This window comes from Xenopus tropicalis, chromosome 1 (assembly GCF_000004195.4).
Source record: "Xenopus tropicalis strain Nigerian chromosome 1, UCB_Xtro_10.0, whole genome shotgun sequence".
Lineage (NCBI taxonomy): Eukaryota > Metazoa > Chordata > Amphibia > Anura > Pipidae > Xenopus > Xenopus tropicalis.
The window spans coordinates 199,165,780-199,184,345 of record NC_030677.2 but is presented as its reverse complement, the minus strand read 5'-3'; the positions used below and the strand labels follow the sequence as shown (position 1 = coordinate 199,184,345).

General features: G+C 42.5%; 2 protein-coding genes across 6 annotated transcripts; one reads left to right on the top strand and one right to left on the bottom strand.

The window, feature by feature from the left end:
• Positions 1-580: 580 nt before the first annotated feature.
• rad1 (RAD1 checkpoint DNA exonuclease) lies at positions 581-8,343 on the bottom strand. 4 transcript variants are annotated; one of them, NM_001016045.2, is given in 7 exon segments: positions 1,062-1,578; positions 2,565-2,663; positions 5,232-5,490; positions 5,910-6,018; positions 7,282-7,485; positions 7,727-7,985; positions 8,026-8,141. In NM_001016045.2, coding segments are annotated over 5 exon segments (846 nt in total). In that variant the 5' UTR covers positions 7,477-7,485; positions 7,727-7,985; positions 8,026-8,141; the 3' UTR covers positions 1,062-1,394.
• dnajc21 (DnaJ heat shock protein family (Hsp40) member C21) lies at positions 8,291-17,320 on the top strand. Of its 2 annotated transcripts, none has more exons than XM_031894733.1 (12): positions 8,291-8,412; positions 9,485-9,578; positions 11,211-11,334; positions 11,516-11,638; positions 12,319-12,623; positions 13,359-13,510; positions 13,737-13,824; positions 14,695-14,868; positions 15,210-15,252; positions 16,173-16,333; positions 16,631-16,709; positions 16,878-17,320. In XM_031894733.1, the coding sequence occupies exons 1-12, from the start codon at positions 8,316-8,318 to the stop codon at positions 17,043-17,045; spliced, it is 1,608 nt and encodes a 535-aa protein (XP_031750593.1). In that variant the 5' UTR covers positions 8,291-8,315; the 3' UTR covers positions 17,046-17,320. The 2 variants fall into 2 exon arrangements, with proteins under 2 accessions (XP_031750593.1, XP_031750589.1); XM_031894729.1 differs by having other exon boundaries at positions 16,875-17,320.
• The last annotated feature ends 1,246 nt before the right edge of the window (positions 17,321-18,566 follow it).

Here is an 18,566-nt window from a genome sequence, read left to right as displayed (position 1 = left end):
CAGAATGTCTAGGGCTGCTCAGTCCATTTTGATTGCAACTCTGAGCACAAGGTCCCATGGACGAGTGAATGGACTTGCCTAGGAGTCAGATGTATCAGACAGTAATAGAAGAGATGGAAGCACAGCAGCCGTTGCAGAACAACTCCCTGCAATCCCTTCCACTCGCTGGGTAGAGGGATGGCAGGAGTTACAGATATGAAAGCTCCAGAAGAGCACAGACTGTGGACTAATTGAGGTGATACTGACCCATCCGTTTGTACAAAGGTAGGTAAACCTGTAAGTCCCACATATTTTGGGTCAAGCTACACACCACTATTTGGTAAGCGGAACTGATTCATAGTTACCCAAATCCCTTTCCGAATGGCATTGGCTGGGACTAGCAGCATTGTTGCCACTATAACCCTGCTACAGATCTGTCTGAAGGAAAATAGCTATTCCATATATCCTCAAACCTTTTCTTCCCCCCCTGCATATGTTGAACAACTGCCAACATTAACCTGAAGTTGTGGTGCGACATGATATGGAGGGTCAGGGCTTGCCCACCAGTGCCCTTAGCATCATTACAATAACCATCACTCAGTATTTTTACAATATTTTATTCCAAAATACATTATTCTCAGCAGATAAATGGTACAGAACATTGCATAGAAGCAGAAGTGCTACATAAAGGGGAGGCTTTGCTCCCATTGGTCCTGCTCCCACTGACAAGCAGCTTGCCTCTGGCACAGCCCGGGGGTCGGGCAAGCTACTCGATATACATGCAAGTCGCCCAGGTAATAGCAGGAGGGCCACAATGATAGAACCAGAGAAGGTTTGCTGTAACAGACTGCTGATAATCATGGGGAATAGTATGGAACCATGTATTGTACTCTCTGTGACTGCTGACTGTAGCAAAGTATTACCTTATTAAAAGGGTTGTTCACCTTTGGGTTAACTTTTAGTATGACGTAGAGTTTTATTCTGAGACAATTTGCAACTCTGGCAGAATTAGGGCTATATATACATGGGAGATTTGGCTTAGATTTTAGATTACACAGCAGATTTTTCTATCAGTGCTATTATTTTTTTTTTAACCCTCGCAACCACATCTGACTTGACCTGTCAATCCAAAACCATCCTACATAATCTCCCATGTAGTTTAGCAGTAAATAATTGGATGGGATGGAGCAGGAGAGCAGGACACAGCTGTTCGAGCTGCTGAGGTTCCAGAAGTCCCTGCAGGATCAGAACAGTGGGCTGATCAGAGAGGCCCTCGGTCCCTGACAAGGATCAGTAAAACCCTCTCTATAAAATGGCATTAGGCACCCTGTGGTGAAGGAATGTACAGTCCCATCTGAAGGCTCCATGGGGAAAGTGAGAGGGGCGTCAGCCTATGGCAATGCCTGTGCCTCAGTCTATACATCGGCCTCACTCACTTCCTCGTCTGGGCAGCAGTAATACTCTACAAAGCAGATCTGCCCGTCCTCATTGCGGATCATATACTGCAGGGAGAGAAAGCCTCGGTTGTCCGTCCTGATAGACACCTTGCAGGATAGGGCCAGCGCCTTTGTGGAAGGTTTCAGCAGAGAGATTTTATATCTGTAGGGTAAAGGCAAAAGTCACGGTCACCTAAACCTCTATGCACAATATCAGCTTACAGGGGGCTTTAATTGGTAGGAAATCTTGTTTTTATTCAACCAAAACTTGCCCCCAAGTCAGGAATTCAAAAATAACTCCCTGGTTTGGGGGCACTGAGAGCAACATCCAAGGGATTGGTGAGCAACATGTTGCCCCTGAGCCACTGGTTGGGGATCACTGATGTAGACAGTAATATTCTGAGACAATTTACAATTGGTCTTCATTTTTTATTAGCAGAGTTTTTTAAATTATTTTACTTTTTGTTCAGGAACCCTTTAGTCTGGAATTCTAGCAGTTATCTGGTTGCTAGGGTCCAAAATACCTTAGCAGCCAGGGAGTGGTTTGAATAAGGACTGATATATGTATAGCTGACCTGAATAGAAAGAGAAGTAATAAAAAATAAGAATAACAATTGTAGCCTCACTGGCTGCTTGGCTCAATAACCCCCATGTGAAAGCTGGAAAGAGTCTTATGGAAGGAAGTCGGCACATAATTCAAAAACTATAAGAAATAAAGAAGACCAATTGAAAAGTTGCTTAGAACTGGCCATTCTATAACATACTAAAAGTTTGTTATTAAAGGTGAACCATCCCTTTAAAATCTCCATACTGATGAAACACAGGGAAAAATAGCCCCAGTTTAATTACCAACACAAAGCAATTAACATTTAGCATTTACTGGTCTAGTGCAGCTAGAATGCAAATATATGGCTGCTAGGGTCTATGGCAGAGTTTACCAGCATTACTGCATAATATTCTAATAACGGCCCTTCTAAGGAGCTCTGTGTTAATTAAGAGAAATTGAGTCTTTATGTTCCTATGCTGTAGATTTTTTTGGTTTAAGATATTAGGGCAGTAAGTGAGTATTCTGGCCAAGAAAGAACAGGGAAGTGTAATAGAGAAATGATTCCCATGCAACACATACAAGGGATCCACCCTGTTATTTACCTGTTAGTCTGAGTCTGAGTGCAGTGGAAAGCTTCTATCAGATCCGAATCTTTAGGATAGTCTAGGTGTGCGCTTCCGGCATTGCCAAATGTGGACAATCTACAGGGTGAGACAAAGCCAAATGGTCATGTGATTGGTGTCACTGTATTTGTACCTGATCCCAACTAAAGTATAATTTATCCTTACTGGAGGCAAAACAATCCTATTGGGTTCATTTCATGGTTAAATGATTCCCTTTTCTCTGTAATAATAAAACAGTACCTGTACTTGATCCCAACTAAGATATAATTACCCCTTATTGGGGGCAGAACAGCCCTATTGGGTTTATTTCATGGTTAAATGATTCCCTTTTCTCTGTAATAATAAAACAGTACCTGTACTTGATCCCAACTAAGATATAATTACCCCTTATTGGGGGCAGAACAGCCCTATTGGGTTTATTTCATGGTTAAATGATTCCCTTTTCTCTGTAATAATAAAACAGTACCTGTACTTGATCCCAACTAAGATATAATTACCCCTTATTGGGGGCAGAACAGCCCTATTGGGTTTATTTCATGGTTAAATGATTCCCTTTTCTCTGTAATAATAAAACAGTACCTGTACTTGATCCCAACTAAGATATAATTACCCCTTATTGGGGGCAGAACAGTCCTATTGGGTTTATTTACCGTATTTTTCGCTGTATAAGACGCACCCAATTTTAAAGGAGGAAAATCTAGAAAAATCTGCCAGTAGCACATCTGTCACTGTCCCGCCGCACACAGCCTGCCCAGCCCGGCATTGCCATTCCCAGCTATCCGTACATGTTGCAGCCGGAACCCGCCCCCACACACTATGGTCCAAAGGCGCACATCTCCCGGTCACCTGAGCACTGACATGACGGCACAGTGTCACACTGAGGGATACTTTCTGCATGTGAGAAGAGACGCCCGGCCCTCCCCCCACGGAATCTAATTGTACATGTAGTGCCATATTGCCTCCTCCCCAGAAACAGCTGCCCGGGCTGTGCGTCCCGGCGCTGTCACAGCAATAACACAAACTGTCTGAGTGTTTCGTTCCACTCGTGTTCCACTCATGTTCCTCTGTGCACCCACACTCACCTCATACTTGAGCGCGGCCCGCCTGCTCCGTCATTTCTATTTACTACTCCCCACCCTACCCTACTAGCACCCAAGAGGCCCCCCAGTATGGGTAAGCAATGCGAATTAAAAAAATACGAAAACCTGCAACTTGTTGCCATAGCGACACTCGGTGTGACGTTCTGCCGTAAATGTGCATGTTGTCAGACGTCCGGGGGGGGGGGGCTGTCCCACAGTACTGCCGGGGGTTGGCCCATTCACTGAGGTGCCTGCTGATCCCATAGCCGCTCAGGCTGCTGAATGCTGTGCATATTCCATGGCTGCAGAGCCGGCCTGAGACACTAAGGTGACACTCTCTGGGGCCAACTGGCGCCTGTACTCGAGCATGCTGGAAAACCTGAGTGGGGCTCAGGCATATTCGTCGTATAAGACGCACCAACTTTTCCCCCCCAGTTTTGGGGAAGAAAAAGTGCGTCTTATACGGCGAAAAATACGGTAATGGTTAAATTATTCCCTTTTCTCTGTAATAATAAAACAGTACCTGTACTTGATCCCAACTAAGATATAATTACCCCTTATTGGGGGCAGAACAGCCCTATTGGGTTTATTTAATGGTTTAATGATTCCCTTTTCTCTGTAATAATAAAACAGTACCTGTACTTGATCCCAACTAAGATATAATTACCCCTTATTGGGGCAGAACAGCCTTATTGGGTTTATTTAATGGTTAAATGATTCCCTTTTCTCTGTAATAATAAAACAGTACCTGTACTTGATCCCAACTAAGATATAATTACCCCTTATTGGGGGCAGAACAGCCCTATTGGGTTTATTTCATGTTTAAATGATTCCCTTTTCTCTGTAATAATAAAACAGTACCTGTACTTGATCCCAACTAAGATATAATTACCCCTTATTGGGGCAGAACAGCCCTATTGGGTTTATTTCATGGTTAAATGATTCCCTTTTCTCTGTAATAATAAAACAGTACCTGTACTTGATCCCAACTAAGATATAATTAATCCTTACTGGAGACAAAACAATCTTGTTGGGTTTAATTAATGTTTAAATAATTATTTAGTACACTAATAGTGTTATGTAATAAAAGACACTAAGTTTGCCCAGGAGCAGTAGCCCATATCAACCAATCAGCAGGTAACATTTACTGGTCACCTGTTTAAAAGCAAACATCTTATTGGTTGCTGTAGGTTAAAGCTATTGGGCAAACTTCGTGCCTTTTATTACATATGGGGATTAGAGTATGGAGATCCATTATCTGGAAAACCCCAGGTCCCGAGCATTCTGGATAACAGGTCCCATACCTGTATAATGAAATTATGATGGTGAACTCAGCAGAGCACTTGAGAGCAGCCTGGAGAGCCATATCCAATCCCAGAGCCTCCAACTGGACAGCACCGGCACTGGTATATACATTCATTCAAGCTGACAGCCAGTGTTTCTCGTGGACTTTACCATTAATTTCCCAGCTGCTCTAATCCCACTGCCCACAGCACTAGGAGCTTTTGCCAAGCAACAATAAATAGCCTAATAACCACAAACATTAGAAAAAGGAGACCAGACGTACCTAAAATATGGTTTATCAGGAGACATGATGATCTGCAGGAAATCGCTGGTCATGTCCAGTTCAGCAAATGCTTCTCTAAGTCCTTCTGATTGGAGGATAATTTTATTAAGGACGTTGGTGCTGCAGAAATCAAAGTCCAGAGTCTCCTCGGGTTCCTGTGTGTGGATTTTGCACACTGTCACCACCCCACCTTCTTCTAGAAACAAGACAAGGGGGTGACCGTATCCTTGGTAACACATCTTTAAAGCCGTAGGTGTGCCTATGACGAGACAGAAGTGTAAAGCGCTATAATCAGGACTGCTATGCTTTCAGCCTGACACAGGAACACGTCTACTAAATGGAATAAAAATGTGATTTTCTGATCCTGAGCTGTCTCTAGAGGGCAACAAATCAAATTAAGGGTGATTTTGTGAAAGGAGAATAGTCATTTCCTAATAAGCGTTTCCTGATTGGTGGAGGGAAGGGGAACTTCATGGCACTTAACAGATAACTGTTTAGCAGGATTGTGGGTAGGAGCAGGTGCCCCAGGGCTTACGGCTCAGCCTAAAAGCACCGGGAGTACCAGTTGTTGCTTGCACCCTGTATCTTTCTATAGCTTTACTCACATATAATAAACTAAATTGCATTAAAAGTTAAATCCCACAACAAATAAAGAACCATACAGAGGAGAGGTTATACCTGGCCCAGCGCTAGCACCAAATATCGTAAGACAATCCAGCAGGACGGTCAGATTGATCCGAAACACGACAGACTCCTCTCGGATATTGAATTCTTGAAAGATTCCAGCCTGTGAGAAAGGGAAACAAAGAAGGGTGAGCTGAGTGTTCACAAACAATGTAAAGTGCCAAATATATCCACAAGCCCGAATGACTGAATAGAATGGAGCCCGAGGTACCGCACTGCATAGCAGGCAGCCATCATTAGAGAATCATGTCTTGGGCTCTGGAGAAAATATTACATAAGTAATGGGTAGGAATGCCAGGTTGGAATACCCAGTCTATAAGTACTGGATAGGAATGCCCGGTCCATAAGTAACAGGTTGGAATACCCAGTCCATAAGTACTGGATAGAAATACCTGGTCCATAAGTAACAGGTTGGAATACCTGGTCCATAAGTAACAGGTTGGAATACCTGGCCCATAAGTAACAGGTTGGAATACCTGGCCCATAAGTAACAGGTTGGAATACCTGGCCCATAAGTAACAGGTTGGAATACCTGGCCCATAAGTAACAGGTTGGAATACCTGGCCCATAAGTAACAGGTTGGAATACCTGGCCCATAAGTAACAGGTTGGAATACCTGGCCCATAAGTAACAGGTTGGAATACCTGGCCCATAAGTAACAGGTTGGAATACCTGGTCCATAAGTAACAGGTTGGAATACCTGGTCCATAAGTAACAGGTTGGAATACCTGGTCCATAAGTAACAGGTTGGAATACCTGGTCCATAAGTAACAGGTTGGAATACCTGGTCCATAAGTAACAGGTTGGAATACCTGGTCCATAAGTAACAGGTTGGAATACCTGGTCCATAAGTAACAGGTTGGAATACCTGGTCCATAAGTAACAGGTTGGAATACCTGGTCCATAAGTAACAGGTTGGAATACCTGGTCCATAAGTAACAGGTTGGAATACCTGGTCCATAAGTAACAGGTTGGAATACCTGGTCCATAAGTAACAGGTTGGAATACCTGGTCCATAAGTAACAGGTTGGAATACCCGGTCTATAAGTAATGGATAGGAATACCCGGTCCATAAGTACTGGATAGGAATACCTGGCCCATATTTACTGGATAGGAATACTTGGCCCATATTTACTGGATAGGAATACTTGGCCCATAAGGACTGGATAGGAATACCTGGCCCATAAATAATTGATAGGAATACCTAAACTGGTTACATGCAAGTGGCCCCTCAGATGTAACAGTATTGCTGTGGGACTTATGGGGGGATCTCCCTCAGCTTGCCCTGCTCCCTGCGTATACATTAGCTCACACATAATCAGGGGCTTAGGGTGTAAGCGCTGGATAAGGGAATAAGCCCCGCTACCTGAATGAAGGCGTTGGCCTGCAGACATTTAGCATTTTCCACCGTGACTTTAAGGCCATTGTTGGTAGCAAAGCAGGACGCGTGATCCTTGAAGTGAATGGCTTTCAGAATGTTGGACAGGTTCCTGGCGTTGTCCAGGCTGCAGGTTAACACGTACTGCTCATCGTCCACTTCAGGCTGCGTCAGGAAAGGCATACCCAGGGCCCTGTAATAATAATAAGTGATTTATTTAATGTTTAAATGTTTTTAGTAGCCTTAAGGTACAGTAATCTAAATTATTATTATTATTAGATCATATATAGAAATAGAGAGAAAGTCCTTTTCAACAATATAAACGTGCCCTTCAATGTGTGTTTTTTAATAAGTGGGTGGAGCTATAGAGGGCGGAGCCTATTAACAAACACATGGAAGCAAGTGAAAATAAGTACCACAGTAATGTTCAAACCTTTGGATTCAGCCAAGTATCGAATCATCCAAAAATGATTAGAAAATGTTTACTGCACTACAACTCCCAGCAGTCTTCAGTATACAATAAGGGTGATGGGCCAAAAAACATCTGGGAAGTCCTAAACACAGGGAAGAATAGTGAAGCTGCACAGTGAGCCGCGGATAGTAAGGGTTGGAGGGCCGCGGATAGTAAGGGCTGGAGGGCCGCGGATAGTAAGGGCTGGAGGGCCGCGGATAGTAAGGGCTGGAGGGCTGGATGGCAGTAAGGGCTGGAGGGCCGCGGGCAGTAAGGGCTGGAGGGCAGTAAGGGCTGGAGGGCCGCGGGCAGTAAGGGCTGGAGGGCAGTAAGGGCTGGAGGGCCGCAATGACACATTTACTGCTTCCCCCCAGTAAGTAATAATCACCCCGCTACCTGCAGGTGGGAGCAGAGCGGCTGCGCACTGGAGCAAACCAAGCACGTCAGAACGCACCGGAAGTCTTGGTTGCCCTGGTAACCGTCTGCCCACAGGAAACTGCTTCCTCAGTCACCCCTACCTCAGAGCCACTTCCGGTTCCGGTCCGCACGTGTAGCCCTGACAGAGCCGGCAATGAGGTGCCACTACGAAGTGCTGGGGGTCCGCAGGGACTGCTCGGATGAGGATCTGAAGAAGGCTTACCGGAAGCTGGCTCTGCGCTGGCACCCAGGTGAGACGCTAGGGGCACTGGGGCTGCTGGGCATGCTGGGAGATATTCTTATTAGCATTGCTATAACACTCAGCTGTGCTTCAGTCCCGCCCCCACAGGAGCTTCCCCTCTGCTGTTCCTATTCCAGTCACACTGACACCAGCTGGGGAGGGTTTGGGGTGAGGTAGGAACACTAGTTAGGGACACTCAGGTGGCTGAATGGGGGGAGTGGGAGGGCTGAAGCAGTGAGCCCAGACTAACAATGACTTGGCTGCAGCCATCTAACTGCCCAGGGTATACTGTAAGAAAAACTCAATGGCTGTCCCGGAATTCTGGGAGTTGTAGTTCAGAGAGGGTAGATTACAGGACTGTTCAGTTACAGTGTAGAATGGCATAGGGAGACCAAGGTAAGGATGGGGCTAATCTAATGCAGAGCGCATTGTGTGTATGTATATGTTTATTTATAAAGTGCTACTTATGTACACAGCGCTGTACAGTAGAATACATTAATACAAACGGGGGGTTATTAAGATAATAATAGATAAATACAAAGTATAACAATAAATACAAATAAATACAAGATACAGTTGCAATAAGTTAAGAGTCAAAGACACAAGAGGATGGAGGTCCCTGTTCCGCAGAGCTTACAATCTATATGGAGGTATTGCACAGAAGGAACTTGCAGGAGGCGCTGGAATGTGCTTGCCGTGTTTAAAATGAAGCTTTCATAATCATGTTCTAACGGGAAGGGTTAATTCCACATTCAGGACAATGTGCAGCTCAGTGCAACTTTTATTCATGATCATTTACTCAGTTGATGGAAGGGCCTATCCCCCATTTACTGGCTGTGGGTATGAGGGTGCCAGCTAGAAATTTAGTCTGGAAACTATTTCTGCCTACCAGTGGCTACTCCCCTTGTTGTATTTGTAAGTGGGTGTCTGTGTGGGTCTAAGCCAAACAAACACGTACAGTTCTCTAATAAGGGTTAAAAAGATAAACATCAAAGTATTTCCCTCTATTCCCTTATGAATGTATCGCTGACAGTGTAAAAGACATTGGGAGTATCCTGAATCCATCACTTGTATTTTTCCAGATAAGAACTTGGACAACTCAGAGGAAGCTGCCGAGCAGTTTAAATTAATCCAGGCTGCCTACGATGTTATTAGTGATCCCCAGGAGCGAGCTTGGTGAGTTATCAGCTTATGTTGGGAGGTAATAGGACAAACCCTTTATTTTGCCTGTATTTTTATAGGAAACTAAAGCCCTTGATTATACCAATTCATTCAGGAAATTCCAAATGTACATTATATATATATATATATATATATATACAGTATATATATATATATATATAATAGAAAGAGTGCCGCACACACAGGGACTTGATACAAAAGAAAAAGTGGTTTTATTGAAAAAATTCCAACGTTTCGAGCACAATCTGTGCTCTTCCTCAGGGACAAACCTCAGGAAGAGCACAGATTGTGCTCGAAACGTTGGAATTTTTTCAATAAAACCACTTTTTCTTTTGTATCAAGTCCCTGTGTGTGCGGCACTCTTTCTATTATATTTTTGTTTTTTGACCTGCACCAAGGGCATTTGGACTTGTATAGGGTGTGCTCCTCCCTGTATACTATATATATATATATATATATATATATATATATATATATATATAACAAGCAAATTCTCAGTGTGAAAGCAAAGCAACTATTTTGCCATTTCTCATTAAAGGTGAAGACACACTGAGCTACTAGTAGCAGCTACTTTTTCATGGCTACTAAACACCAGCAAAATCCCCTGCCATAGACAATACTAAGACTTGCCTCTGCTAAAACACATGTAGAGACAATTATCAGTAAATGATCAGCAAAACTCCCTGTTCGGCGCAATTTCGCGCAAATCGCGCCGCCGCGTCTGCCATCCCGCCGGCAACTTACATGTTCGCCGGTGGGATGGCAGGGGGAAGGCAACTCGGGGAGATTAGTCGCCCGTGAACAGGGAGTTTTGGCGCGGGCGACTAATCTCCCCGTGTGCCAGAGCCCTAAAATGTTGCTGCTAGAGACCACTGTTTAGCTAGAGGCGTGAACCAGATACAACATCAGTCTGAAGAGTTGCAGTGTGACACCCCCCCCCCCATACAAGGGCAGAACAAGTAGGCTACTGAGCCTTTAGAATATGCATCAACTGAACCTGTTACATAACAGAGAGTAACAGCACCACTAAGCCTACACCAACTAAATTAAAGGGGAACTCCACCCAAACACAACTTAAGCTTTTTGAAAAAGTAAACATAATTTTAGCAACTTTGCAATATACATCAATTTAAATATATGAATTATTTTCATGATTTTTAATGTTCCCCTGCTGATCTGGCTGACTACTTTGAGACTCAAATAAAATGTAACAGTAGTTACAACTGCCCTCAGCCTGCATCCTCCTAATCCCACAATCCCCTGCATGTTATATTAATAAGGAAAGGAACATCACAGTGCAATGTATTGTGGGTTATGTAGTTCCTGCATGCTGTCTGTAAGCTGTGGAGAAGTTGTTACAATATGTAACATAAGTGTTTTAGTCCCATCTCCCTTGCCAGGATTTCAAATGATGCAGAAAGAGAAGAACTGTTTTTTATTTTGGTTGAGAAGCTGGAGTTCCCCTTTAAATTGCTAATTATGTCAATGACAGGTGTCAGAATTATAATGAATTGGCTTGGCCAGAGTGCCATTACTCGCTAGACACTTGGATAAAGATAGCAAAAACAAACTGATTCAGTCCTGTTTCATGATTTATGGTTAAATGTGTTTTATCTTCATAATAAGGTACGATAATCACAGAGATGCCCTGCTGAAAGGTGGGGTGGATGGAGAATACCAAGATGACAGCCTGGATCTGCTCCAGTATTTTACTGTAACCTGTTACTCTGGCTACGGAGATGATGAAGAGGTAAGAAATTCTTCTCTACCATCCAGTGCACATTACTGTAATAATGATGGCTATTTTGTACATTATATACTAATACATATTTGAATATCATATGTAATAAGTTTTATTACATTAAAAAATCGCAGAACCTCTTATGCAGTGTTAAGGGTAAGATTTCAGTAACCAGCGCTGTACCTTTCAGGGATTCTATTCCGTTTATCGGCATATCTTTGAACTGATAGTGAAAGAAGAAATGGAGAATAAAATCGATGGGGACTTGGAGGAATACCCGTCGTTTGGAGATTCACAGAGCGACTATGACACGGTACAAGATCTGTTTTATGCCCACCTATCTAAGGGGGTAGTTCCCCTTTAAATTAATTTCTAGTATGCTGTAGATAATTTGCAGTTGATCTTAATTTTTATTTGTGGTTCAACAGCTCTCCTGTTTGGGATCTCAGCATTTATCTGGTTGCTATGGGACTAGTTTACGCTAGCAAAAGGCAGTGTTTTGAACAAGAGGCTAGAAAAGGAGTATGAGAGGGCCTGAATAGAAAGTAATGAAAGTAAGAAGAGAGATAGTTTTGAGGCTGCTTTTATCTGTGACCCCATTTTAATACTGGAAAGAGGCAGAAGATAAAGGGAAAGTTGTAAACTATAAAAAATAGACAATTACTAAAAATAGTACATTCTATAACGTACTAACATCTTCAACAGCTTTCTGGATAGAACTGTGAAGTATGAACCCAGCTTAACCATTCAATGACATTTCTCCAAGCACCCCAACAGGCACTGTAACTTTAACCTTGGGTTCTCTACCACTCTAGTCTGGAACTTAACTCTGTTGTCTGCTTTTAAAATTGAAAATGCCCCTTTAAATGCAGGACAATTTTTTTCTCAAGCAGGATTGTTAGTTGCATCCAGGTTATCATTGCAATGGGTGAGTGTATGTGCAGTTTATTATTATCTGTAAAAAACGGAGGCATTTCCTCTCCCCTCCCACAGGTAGTGCACCTGTTCTACGCTTACTGGCAGAGCTTCTGCACAGCTAAGAACTTTGCTTGGAAAGAGGAGTACGACACCCGGCAGGCTTCTAACAGGTTTGAGAAACGGGCCATGGAGAAGGAGAACAAGAAGGTCCGAGATAAAGCTCGTAAGGAGAGGAACGAGCTGATCCGGGAGCTGGTGGCCTTTGTAAGGAAGAGGGACAAACGGGTACAGGCCCATCGCAAGATGGTGGAAGAGCAGAATGCAGAGAAAGCCAAGAAGGTGGAGGAGCTGCGTAGGCAGCAGAAACGGCAGCAGGCAAAGTGAGCAAATTTCCGTTATACTCATGGGAAGTGTCACGCTCATGGGAGTGGTCTAAGGGTGAAGACACACAGAGCTACTAGTAGCAGTTACTAAAATAGACAATGCTAATCATTTACTGATAATTGTCTCTATGTGTGTTTTATCAGAGGCAATTCTCAGTATTGTCTATGGCAGGGGATTTTCTGGCATTTAGTAGCTGTTACTAAGTAGCTCTGTGTGTCTTCGCCCTAAGTGCTGTGTGTGGAATAAATCAGTGTATTGTGTTAAAATGTCCGGCACAAAAGGCTATAATAGAGAAAAGCCCAGAAATAAGGTTAGGAAGCAGTTAGAACTCAAAGTCCCAGCATCCCCTTTCCAATTCAAATGGGAGAAGGATGTGGCACGTAAAGCTCTGCATATCCTTGGGCTGTTTGGACATTCCCTGTCATTTTTCCTATATACAGTGTTTTATTCAATGCAAAAGAATAACCTTTATTCACGGTGCACACAAACAAACCAAGGGCACACATAGGCCACTTAACATAATATAAACTATCTGTTGGTTATGTGTTCATTCTGGGGATATAGTTTGCCTTTAACCATTCTCACTGCTTATATCTTCATCCTCTAATGAAGGAATGGTCAGCCTTTATCACTCAAGGTGTTGTTGTTCAGCATTCAGTGTGTTGCTGCCGGCCCTAATGGCTTTGATGCACAGTATGGGATTAATGGCTTCTCCTTTCCCTGGCTGGCAGGCTTGCCGAGCAGTACAAAGAGCAGAGCTGGATGGCCGTGTCAGAACTGGAGAGGGAGCTTCAGCAAATGGAAGCTCAGTATGGGGCACAATTTGGGGACCGATCGGATGATGATGCTGAAGATACAGAAGAGCAAAGAGATGGGCAGAATGGTAGGTACTTTGTATACTGAGCCCCGTACAGCTGCGGCGGATGAGCTGGTTAATATGCTTAATGTAAAACATACACAATTTGTGCAGCAGTATAAACAGCGACTGATTCCCATGTATGAATCACATGACTTGCTAATCACTGACTTCTAAGGGGGTCACTTGCATAGATTGGTCCCTCTCATTTTCCTAGAAAAGGTGGCTAATGCCTATTCTAATTGCCTCACAGGTAAAGCGAGCGAAGAAGGGGAGGAAGAGGAGATGTATGACGACCTTTACTGTCCCGCTTGCGACAAAGTTTTTAAGACTGACAAAGCGTAAGTTTCCCGACACATTCATTCTGGGGATGCAAAATAAAGCTTTAAGCATTTTGCTATCCCTTAATTACACCCATTTATATAATTGTTTTTTTCTTAAATAATTTAAAATATTTTTTTCTTTTTACTTTAGAGGGTTGGTGTTGATGCATACTGTGTATTTTAATAAGTGGCTTTGTTGGTTCTTAAGTGGGCACCAGGTTATACCAGTAAAGTGAGACAGTTATCCATTTTCTGAAAAGTAGATTTACTTTTACTACACTGCTGCCTGGTGAGGTCTGTGTCTGCATTCATGTATGAGAGGAGAAAAAAGAGAGTTTGGTGGGGCAGGACAGACAAGGCAGTAGACCCAACCTCTAATGCAGTCAATTACAAAATGTGGGTGCTTGTTTTGATAAAATTCAAGGTTGAATCACTCACTGTTGTGGTTATCCCTGGAGCCATGGATAGTGTGTGTTAGGGCCATGTTTTCTTAAGTCTGTCACCTTAGCTAAGCTTGTCATAAGCTAAGGGGGCCAAATTCTTTGACTGCAAAGGGAGGTCTAATGTGAGAGAAAATAGCAAAATACTATTAAAGGGGCTCTTCACTTTTGTATCAGTTTCAAATAATGTACCCCAAACAGTTACAGCTACTTTCTGCTCTTAAAATAGTGAAGCAGAAGTTGGTTCTAATGAAGCAAAAGTCGGTTCTGCTCTAGGTCTATTAATGGCCAGAGAAGTGCAGAAAATACAGAGACAGAAATATTCAGGCAGCTATAACCCAGAGTGAGGGACATTTCTAAATGTTAAGCAGCTTTAAATGTGCAATTTCTGTAAGAAGTATACGTCTCTATAAAGTCTTCACTAAATATTTGCCACATTCATAAACAGAATGAAGAACCATGAGAAATCGAAGAAGCATCGGGAGATGGTGGCCCTCCTGCGGCAGCAGCTGGAGGCAGAGGAAGAGGAGTTTAGTGGCTCGGTGGAAGAAGAGGACAGTCAGGCCCAGAATGGAGAAGCAGAAATCTCTTCTGGAGAGGAGGAAATAAAGGAAATGCCAAAGTAAGCACTGAGCGCAGGGAACGCTACTGGGGAATGAGCATAGAATGAAATGAATAGCTGGGGGAGTAGTACTTTTAGCAGATAGTCAGGGCAGGGTCTCATAGGCTCTGTAGGCCTGGCAAGATACTTAGCAGTATATTTTTATCCATGTGAGTTTCTCCCCACCCCCAGTTGCTTCACAAGGGCAGAAGTTTTCTTTCATTTTTTTGTGTTTATGGCTTTTGTGAATAATCTTTATTTTTTTATCTACAAATTATAGGGGTTAAATTAGTTTTTATATATAGAGAAACAAAGAGAGACAACATTTTCTTAAAATCTATTTTGACTTTTAATTCCTTCAGGCTTTCCAAAAAGCAAAAAAAGAAAAAACAGCAGAAATCAAAGGTAAGCTGGAAAATGAGTTGGCACAGGGGCCATAAACATTTATCGGTCTTGTATGTGTGTATGTATGTATGTATGTATGTGGGGTATGTAATGAAATCACTTGTCAGTGTGCTGCTGCTGCATTTTCTTATTTGTTATCTCTCCTAATACTTGTGAATAGAGAGCTGTAAACTTTGACCCTAAAATCCCAAGTGAGCATTTTGGCACTAAGGTACCACAGTTCTTTCCTTTCACTAGTATTAGGGGGATTGAGAGGGGCAGCGGGGGCATTTTGTTTGCTGTATGGCAGCATCAAACCCATGTTCCATAGTCCTAAACAGCAGCTGCTTTATATAAACTGTAGTATGGTTTCTGAGGCAAATGCGCTGTGCAGGGTACATTATAATGCATGTAAAAACCTTTTCATTTTTGTGGTTACTGAAATCTGGGATAAATTGCTTTACATAATTATAATTATTATACTGGGTAGGAGCTTCCATGCTTCTTATGAGATGAAAAGGAATGTTCTGTTAGGAGAAATGTCCTCTTCAATGCGTCCTACTGGCTGGTATGTTTTCCCTTTGAGGGGTTGTTCACTTTTGAGTTAACTTTTAGTATGATGTAGAGAGAATTTATCAGCTATCTGGTTGGTAGGGTCCAAATTACCTTAGCGACCAGGCATTGGATTGAATGAGAGACAGATATATTAATAGGGGAGGACCTAAGCAGGAAGAAAATCATAAAAAGTAACAATAACAATAAAACTGTAGTCAGAAGAAGTCAAAAGAAGAAGACAATCATTTAAAAACTATAAAAATAAATAAATAATGAAGACCAATTGAAAAGTTGCTTAAAATTGGCCACACTAAAAGTAAACTGAAAGGTGAACCACCCCTTTAATACACCCTTTTATTGAGCAAAGCAAATGATTTTATTGACAGGCGTTGGATGACAGCACTGATGGGGAGCAGGCTATTAAAGACAACCCAAATGGACACAGAGAGGGGAATAGCCCAACGTTGGTTAGTGCAAGTGAGGAGCAGAATGGCGTTGCTTCAGACCCGGGCACTGAGGCTGAGCCACAGATCGGCAATGTAAAACCGTATGTATTTACTGTGCCGTAAGTTTATAGGCATTGCTTTGATAATGATCCTATGATCCTGTAGTAAAAGGCACTATGGTTGCCCAGGTCCAGTAACCCATAGCAACCAATTGGCAGGTAGCATTTACTGGTCACCTGGTTAAAAGCATAAAAAGTTAAAAGCAAACATGTTATTGGTTGCTATAGGTTACTGCACTAAGGCCTTTTATTAAATAATGGTTTTGAGCTGGGTACAAAAATAGCAAAATGCTACATGGACCAATAGCCGAAATGTCATTTTTTTTCCCTCCTCCTTAGAGCACCCAAACTGAAGGGTAAAAAGGCAAAAGAGATGAAGAAAGCAGCCAAGCAAGCAGCAGCCCCCCTGCAAGATGAGGTATGAGGTGCATTTCATAATGGGCATGGGCTGGCTTTTTAAAGGGCAACTAAACACATTTATTTTGTTTCCCTTATGCATACTGCCCAGTGCAGTTGGGATTTCCCCTGTACTAGTCAAATGACCATCATGTGAATTGATTTTGTTTATATTTTTTTTTTTCAGGAGAATGAGGCCCCCTTGCTGTGCAACACGTGTTCCACGGAATTTCCAACTCGAAACAAACTGTTCAGTCACCTAAAGACTACCGGGCACGCACTGGCAACCCCTAACCCTGCAGCTAGTAATACAGCGCCCAACAGCAGGAGCAAAAAAGACAAACGTAAAAACAAATAAAACTCTGGATAAAAAAACAAACTGATGTAACTGGAAGATGCACATTGGTCTCCGCTGTTCCTCATTGGCTGACTTATACTGACTTGCAAATTGGGCAGCGCTGCTGGGGCTGGAGGTGAGCAGTATCCGGAGCAGATATCGGAGCAGGAAATGGATGATATAAAGAATTGATGCTGGGAGAAACCATGGCCGTCCCACTGTTCTGCACAAATTGTCTAATCACGGTGCTTGATGCCAGTTTCTGCTGGGGATTATGGGGGTTTCCAGATGGGATGCTCTTTTTATGCAAAAAAGCTTTGTTTTCAACACTCTCTTTACTAAGTTATAAATGAGTTTCCCTTTTGCACTACAGACGGACATCATAGACTTTCTGCTGTCCAGGAGCGTAACTACAGAGAAAGCACACCCTGCAAGGCAACTGTCCGTCTGGAACAGAATCCAAAACCAGTCAGCTATATTTGTATTGGCTGCAGCTTTGCTTATTGTCTCAGGCGTTTGTGTGTATGTGCAGTGTGATTAAAGGATAAGTAAACCTTAAAAATGAATGTAAAATTGCTCAGAGTGCTTTTCTAAGCACTTTTGCAATATACATTGGGTTTTTTTTCCACTTTCAGAGCTATTGAAGTTTTTATTAAAGGGGAACTCCACCCAAACACAACTTGAGCTTTTTGAAAAGTAAACATAATTTCAAGCAACTTTGCAATATACATCAATTAAAAAAAATATGCAGCCTTTTCATGGTATTTAATGTAATAATATGGTTTGGAACAGTTCCCTAAGCCCCGCCCCCTGTTCCCCTGCTGATCTGGCTGGCTAATTTGAGACTCAAATAAAATGTAACAGTAGTCGCCTGTCCTCAGCCTGCCTTCAGCCTGCATCCTCCCAATCCCACAATTCCCTGCTGCACGTGATGTCAATAAGGAAAGGAACATCACAGTGCAATGCATTGTGGGTTATGTAGTTCCTGCATGCTGTCTGTAAGCTGTGGAGAAGTTGTTACAATTTGTAACATCAATGTTTTAGTCCCTCCTCCCCTGCCAGGATTTCAAATGATGCAGAAAGAAAAGAACTGTTTTGCAGCTGGATTTCAGCATATAAGAATAGAATTTATGAATATTACATGTATTTTTTAGTTTTTTTTAAAATGCCTCTGTTTATCATATTTGTGTTTTCTTATAAAATAACCTTTAGTGTGAGTTTTTTTATGTATTATTATCAGATTTTCAGGTTAGAACTTTAGCCACTATCTGGTTGCTATGGGTCAGTTTATCCTAGCAACTGGGCAGTGGGTTATATGAGATGACTTAAAGATGAATAGGAGAGACACTGAATAGAAAGATAAGGAATAAAAAGTAACAATAGCAATAAAAATGTGGCTGCCGGGGTCAGTGACCCCCATTTGAAAGCTGGAAGGAGGCAGTGGAGGAAGGCAAAAAATTATAAAAATAAAAGTAGACCAATCTAAAAAAGTTGCTAAAAATAAGTCATTCTATAACTTACTGAACGTTAACGTAAGGGTGA

What these genes read in the sequence shown, in the direction of transcription:
- rad1 (XM_031899687.1), bottom strand. Translation starts at nt 7,476, where the DNA reads ATGCCTTTCCTGACGCAGCCTGAAGTGGACGATGAGCAGTACGTGTTA. An exon ending in CCTGATAAACCATATTTTAG is followed by an intron (nt 2,664 to 5,231) that starts GTACGTCTGGTC and finishes CTCACCCTGTAG; the next exon opens with ATTGTCCACATTTGGCAATG. An exon ending in ACTCAGACTCAGACTAACAG is followed by an intron (nt 1,579 to 2,564) that starts GTAAATAACAGG and finishes TTTACCCTACAG; the next exon opens with ATATAAAATCTCTCTGCTGA.
- dnajc21 (XM_031894729.1), top strand. Translation starts at nt 8,316, where the DNA reads ATGAGGTGCCACTACGAAGTGCTGGGGGTCCGCAGGGACTGCTCGGAT. An exon ending in CACAGAGCGACTATGACACG is followed by an intron (nt 11,639 to 12,318) that starts GTACAAGATCTG and finishes CCCCTCCCACAG; the next exon opens with GTAGTGCACCTGTTCTACGC. An exon ending in CAGAAACGGCAGCAGGCAAA is followed by an intron (nt 12,624 to 13,358) that starts GTGAGCAAATTT and finishes CCTGGCTGGCAG; the next exon opens with GCTTGCCGAGCAGTACAAAG.